The 7,049-nt window shown below is 37.7% G+C and overlaps 1 protein-coding gene across 1 annotated transcript; it reads right to left on the reverse strand.

The window, feature by feature from the left end:
- Positions 1 to 5,082: 5,082 nt before the first annotated feature.
- Positions 5,083 to 5,388, reverse strand: LOC113776274 (probable truncated L-gulonolactone oxidase 7, mitochondrial). Its single transcript, XM_027321395.1, has one exon. It carries the CDS (start codon positions 5,386 to 5,388, stop codon positions 5,083 to 5,085), a length of 306 nt encoding a protein of 101 aa, XP_027177196.1.
- Positions 5,389 to 7,049: the final 1,661 nt, after the last annotated feature.

The raw sequence follows: 7,049 nt of genomic DNA on the forward strand, positions 1-7,049 counted from the left end.
AAAGCCAAAGATGTAAGGCGAGCTTTGTCTTCCAACCAACTCTTACTTATGCTTGTGTGCAAAGAAGAGTTGGTCAATTCATCCATACCTACTGACTCCTTGCCTTCTACTATGTTACATCTCTTGCAGGAATTTGAGGACATATTTCCTGAGGATGTACCTGATGGACTACCACCGCTAAGGGGAATCGAGCACCAAATCGATCTCATTCCTGGAGCACCATTGCCTAACAAACCAGCCTATAGAATGGGTCCTGAGGAAACAAAGGAATTGCAAAGGCAAGTAGAGGAATTGCTAAGGAAAGGTTGGGCTAGAGAAAGTCTAAGTCCATGCGCTGTACCAGTGATTCTCGTGCCAAAGAAAGATGGAGCGTGGAGAATGTGCACCGACTGTCGAGCAGTCAATGCAATCACGGTAAAATATCGTCACCCTATCCCTAGGTTAGATGATATGTTAGATGAATTGCATGGTGCCATTATATTCACTAAAATTGATTTGAAAAGTGGTTACCACCAAATAAGAATGAAAGAGGGAGATGAGTGGAAAACCGCTTTCAAAACTAAACATGGTCTATATGAGTGGTTAGTAATGCCATTTGGCTTAACTAATGCACCTAGTACCTTCATGCGTTTGATGAACCATGTTTTGAGACCTTTTCTTGGGAAATTTGTAGTGGTTTACTTTGATGATATTCTGATTTATAGTAGAAGCTTAGAGGAACACTTTGAGCACCTCAAAGCCATCTTTGCAGTACTTCGAAGGGAAAGGCTATATGCCAACCTTAAGAAGTGCACATTTTGCACTGATCGTGTTGTGTTTCTAGGATATGTTGTAAGTGCGCAGGGCATTCATGTAGATGAAGAGAAGATTAAGTCCATCCAAGAGTGGCCAACACCTACCTCTGTAAGTGATGTGCGCAGCTTTCATGGACTAGCAAGCTTCTACCGTCGCTTTGTGAAGGATTTTAGCACCATTGCTGCACCTCTTACCGCGGTCATAAAGAAGAACGAGAAGTTCTTTTGGGGGGAAGCCCAAGATAAGGCTTTCCAATTGCTGAAACACAAACTCACACATGCACCACTCCTTGCAATACCTAACTTTGATCTCACTTTTGAAGTGGAATGTGATGCATCAGGTGTAGGAGTAGGAGCCGTACTCATGCAAGGAGGGAGACCGATTGCCTACTTTAGTGAGAAATTAAATGGCGCGGTCCTCAACTATTCAACTTATGACAAGGAGATGTTTGCCCTCGTACGTGCTTTGGAGACATGGCAACACTACCTACGTGCCCGGGAATTCGTCATCAAAACTGACCATGAGTCTCTCAAGCACCTAAAAGGACAACAAAAGCTGAGCAAACGGCATGCCCGATGGGTAGCCTTCATCGAGTCTTTTCCATACGTCATCAAATACAAAACAGGTAAGTCTAATGTAGTAGCTGACGCTTTATCTCGGAGACACATTTTGCTCACTGCCTTAGATGCTAAACTCCTAGGCTTTGAACTCATGAAGGAGTTGTATAAGGATGACTTGGATTTTGCCAACGCTTATGCGAATTGGGGAAAATCTGACTTTGAAAAGTTCTTTGTACATGATGGGTTCTTATTTTATCTTACCAAGCTGTGCATTCCTCGAGGGTCCATACGTGACTTACTTATTCAGGAGTCACATAGTGGTGGACTAATGGGACACTTTGGTGTCACCAAGACATTAGCTGTATTGCAGGAACACTTCCATTGGCCTCGCATGCGCAAGGACGTGGAGAGGATTGTTGAAAGATGTGGTGTGTGCCACAAAGCTAAGTCTCGGGTCAACCCAAACGGTTTGTATACTCCTTTACCCATACCTCACCAACCTTGGGTTGACATCTCCATGGATTTCGTGCTTGGTTTACCTCGTTCAAAGCGTGGCCATGACTCTATATTTGTTGTGGTAGATAGGTTCTCCAAAATGGCTCACTTTATTGCATGTCATAAGACGGATGATGCTTTACACATTGCTGATTTATTCTTTAAAGAGGTTGTTCGTTTGCATGGCATACCTAGGACAATAGTATCCGATAGAGATGTCAAGTTTTTGAGCTATTTCTGGAAATCTTTATGGGGTCGGTTGGGAACCAAACTGTTGTTCTCTACCTCTAGTCATCCTCAAACGGACGGACAAACTGAGGTAGTCAATAGGACTTTATCCACACTCCTACGTGCAATCATAAAGAAAAATATCAAGTCATGGGAGGAGTGTCTACCTCATGTTGAGTTTGCATACAATAGGGTTGTGCATAGTGCTACACAATTCTCGCCTTTTGAAGTTGTGTATGGTTTGAACCCCTTAACTCCCTTAGATTTGTTGCCATTACCTTCTTCTGAGCATATGAACTTAGATGGCAAGAAGAAAGCTGAGTTCGTGAGATCATTACACGACAAGGTTCGTACCAACATCGAGAGGAGGACGGCCCAATATGTCCAACAAGCTAATAAGCACAGGCGCAAGCTTGTCTTTGAACCAGGTGATTGGGTCTGGTTACATTTGCGCAAGGAGAGGTTTCCAAAACAACGGCAAAGCAAGCTGTCACCAAGAGGAGATGGGCCTTTTCAAGTTATTGAGCGCATCAACGACAATGCATACCGCTTAGATCTGCCTGGTGAGTATACTGTTAGTGCTACATTCAATGTTGCTGATCTAAGTCCATTTATTGCAGGGGACGAGTACGATTTGAGGGCAAATCCTTTTCAAGAGGAGGGGAATGATGCGGTTGAGCACGAGGCCCAAAGTGTACAAGTAGACCCTGTGAAGGTGCCCCAAGGCCCAGTGACACGAGCACGAGCCAAGAGATTCAAGGAGTCCCTTCAAGCCTTGGTACGTGCCGTCCAAACCCAAGAGAAACCGGTCATTGAAGGAATTGAGTTGGAATATCCTTGCACAACTACTAAAATGCTGCTTACAATTGAAGATGCAAATGTTCAAGCTCCAAACGGCGGGCTGAGCCGCAGTTAAGTACCCTCGCTGAGCCGTACGGGGGTCTCGCTGTCCGATCAGCGAGTCGGGGGTCCAAGGGGGCGACGCGCCCCTGGCTTGGGGGCCCGGGGGCGCAGCGAAGCCCCCGGTGGGGGTTCGGGGGCAACGCCCCCGAAGCTTATGATCTATAGCTAGTTGGGCTAGCTTTCGGTCAAGTGAAGGCCCAAGGGGCTGGCCGAACTTTCCTTGTTATTTTTCCAGTTTATTAGGTCTTAGTCACGGCTATTAATAGCCTCAAGCCGCATGTTACATTGAGTTTTTGAGAGTATTGAATAAAATTTCCAGAATTTCGTCCATTCCTTGTGGCAAATTCCCTTAGCTTGTGAAAGCTAAGTTGAACATCCTAGAGTTGATCCTAGGCTGTTCTTGACTTATCAATCAAACACACACACTTGATTGTGGCGTCCTCTACCGTTAAATCTGTTCTTGAGTGGTCCAAGTTCGGGTTCAATTCCGTCAAATCTTCATCGTGTTCCTCTAGATCCGAAGTAGCTTCCGCGTCTCGTATCAAACCCATTACCAAAACATCAATTTTGGTACTTAATATAAATGGCTTAAAGATTAATGTGAAAAGAAAAGAAGCTGAATGAAATATTAATAAAAGATAAGAATTCAGAATCAATCAAGTCACAGGAACATAGCAACCTTCTAAATCTGTTCATGGCTAATAGAAACCAAAACGAAAACATAAGATGTATTTTGCTATTAAGTCAATAACATAAAAAATCTAAATAGTCTGATGTATATTCCATAACGTGAACTGCTGTATGACAATGAACTTGATGCCTTGCCATTTATGTAATCAATGACACCTGCTTGTTCTTTGGAAGTTTTCTATCAAAGTCTAAAAAAAAAACATTGAAAACTGCACAAAATTTTTTTAACCCCAAAAACCTAGAAAATAAAAAAAATTAATACGTTGTTGAAGACAATTAATAAATTGTCAAAAGCAATTAAAAAATCATGTGAAAACACATAGTTTAAAAGGCCACTTTTAAATCACTAACCAAACAAGCAATATGTGTTCTACTTGAATTGAAGAGTGAATCCATAAATTGAAATAACAAATTAATTACAAAAACCTTGCCAGAAATAAAAACCAAACTGTAACTTTTGAAAACTTAGAAAATTCAAATTCAATGACCTAGCTATGAAAAAGGTGTAGGAAATTACAGACCACATACATCGAGCATAAACAAAGTCAAAATGTTGTCCTTGCATTGAAGGGAATAAAAACGAAGTTCCAAATCCGGTCCTTGCATTGGAAAAAAAAATTTCCAAAAACATTGTGGAAAAGTGTAAACATCTGCATTGCTTGATAAAGTGATGAGTAATAGATCGATAACCATATATATGAGTACAAATGTAGAGCATCTTCGATATCGATAATCTGATAAAGATAATCTAATATTTGAATGATATTTCGAACTTTTGAAGTGAAGATGAGAGAGAGTTAAAAACATAATTCAAAATTATTTATACTAATCTCCTGGAAATTTAGGCTTGACGATTAGGGTTAAGGGTAAAAAAGGTGAGAGAATGGAAGAGATAATTATAGAAGGATTATCTAGAATTGTAAAGTCAAGAGAAAAAAGAGGGATAGAATAGCGTAGGTTATTAGAGGATTAACTCATAGAGCGCATTGCACCTACTTGCTATGTCGATAAGCCACGTAGGAAAGAGATAAATTAAAAGAATAAGGATGAGAATGAGACATTATTATATATATATATATATATATATATATATATGATTTATTAAGAATCCTATTAGGAAATTACTTGCCGTCTCGTGAAGCCACATAGGAAAGAGAAAACATGAAGGGATAAGAATGAGAATAAAACTTTATTATATATATATATATGGTATGGGATAGAAAGTGAGATAGAACAGAAGATCAATTGAACTTAATAATTAATAGAAAGATAAACGACCCGAATGGAAGATCCTTCACTATACTAATCCCATCTTTCCTAATGGATCATACAACTATTTTACCTTAAAAAACTCACTAGCACTCTTATATTTCTTGATTGCCCCAAGAAAAGCCATATTTTTGCTTTTCCCTCAATGTGGCAACCTTGCACATTTAAACAAGGCTATTTGATCAATCTCTTCAAGAATGTCTTGATAGATGCTGGGGGGCATTGGATCCTTACTTCTATAGTAAAGCTTATCGAATTCTATAACATCTTCATCTTTACCCAAATAAGCAGTTGAAATAGTGATATGTCTCACATGGATACCATTATAGAGGTCCAGGCCACAGAAAGCCTCAGGTTGCAAAGCAACAAATTTCTTCACATTTTCAATGATGTCCTTAATCTTGGACCAGCTGATGCTGATTGCAGTATCCAAGTAGTATAAGCCCATAAATCTAGGGTCCGAAGGGCATGGTCTGGGGTATCTAGGAATGTACCAGATGATTGAAGGCAGATGTGTGAATCATAACCTAATTATGTTGACTCATTTAAATCGGATCATTAATAATCGGATATGCAATGAACTTTGAATGGGTTTAAATGGATACTCAATTTAACTCATTTCTTAAATGGGTTAATTCATTTTGATCCATTATTAAATATGTATAAATAAATTTACTCAATTATATCCATTATCCTATTATAACCTGCACAAATCCGTTTGAATCATCTATTTTAACACGTCTAATTGAAGGTGATTGCTACAGCCTACCACAGGGCAGCCATTGAAAACCACACCAAACGATAACATCACACGTATATTGCAGATTTTCCGCCACAGGACATTTTGGTTTTCCGATCTTAATCTTTATTAGTCATCCGTTCGATGGATACATTTTTGAGAATGTTGATGTTCATACGAATAAGAAAATAAGTTTCGAGCTCATTTTCATCTAGTGTTAAAATTTTTACTGAGAACTTTTTCGTTTTATTGCTTTGCTTCCATGTAGAGATTGAAGATTGATTAAACATGAAAAGACATAATCCTTGTAGAATTTGGATCTGTTATTTAAATGGATGGATTTCTCAATCACAACTTAGAAAAATAATTTGAATTATCATTTCAAAGAACACAATCCGACATAATTGTTGGCTCTGTGAAACTGTGAAAGCATTTGTTCCTACTTCAACAGAAAATGGCAAATTATGGAAGCTATTGCCCATTTCGGAAGATATGAAGATGACATACGCTATGATTTTAAAAGCTACAAACTGCTTTTAACTACTAATTTTTTGTAAGTTTATCATTATCTTATAACATTATTCCTGATTTATAGATATTTTTTCGATTATTTAAAATCTAAGCGATTTAATTAACGTTAAAGAAAGTGTTCAAAATTATCACGTCTATCAGCTAACTACTGTTCTATGCGACTAATAAACAAAAATGTTGATTAATAATACTGGACGATTTCCAGCAATATGATTAATAATATTGATTTATGTTTTATCAAAAAAATAAACAAAAATGTTAAAGTATAATGTAAAAAAATTTAAAATAACCATTTTAACCTAAAATGGATTATTAAGAAACCGAATTCTCGGAGATAAGTACTGCAGCATAAAACGTTGGTTTATGTTAGTCAAGTTGAGCATAGTCAACTTTTTATTTTGCCTGTGTCATAAATACAATTTTTATTCAACTTTTTTTTTATCTTTTCAACTGCTATATTTTTATCTCATATATGTTATAGATCAAAAAATATTATAATAATTATTTCAAATAATATTTTAAACAATTTTCTATCCAGACACGCTTCTAGTTAGCATATTATTGCAAACTGGACAAGTAACCTGAGCAAAGCATATAACATCTTCCGCAGCCCATCTAAAAGCCCACGAATAAAATGCAGAAACAACGAATGAGCCTTTTTTGTTTTGGCTATTTTCGTTTTTCCTCAAAATCCTCTTGAGTATTCAAAATTTTGTCAAGAAAATTACTCCAAGATCTTTGTTTTAAGCCATATTAAATTGATTGTTTCTGTTGATTAATTTCATAGAATCGACCAATAGATCTTAGTAATAATTGTACATTGCTTTCTTTTCAAAGCT

Source organism: Coffea eugenioides, chromosome 6 (assembly GCF_003713205.1).
Source record: "Coffea eugenioides isolate CCC68of chromosome 6, Ceug_1.0, whole genome shotgun sequence".
Lineage (NCBI taxonomy): Eukaryota > Viridiplantae > Streptophyta > Magnoliopsida > Gentianales > Rubiaceae > Coffea > Coffea eugenioides.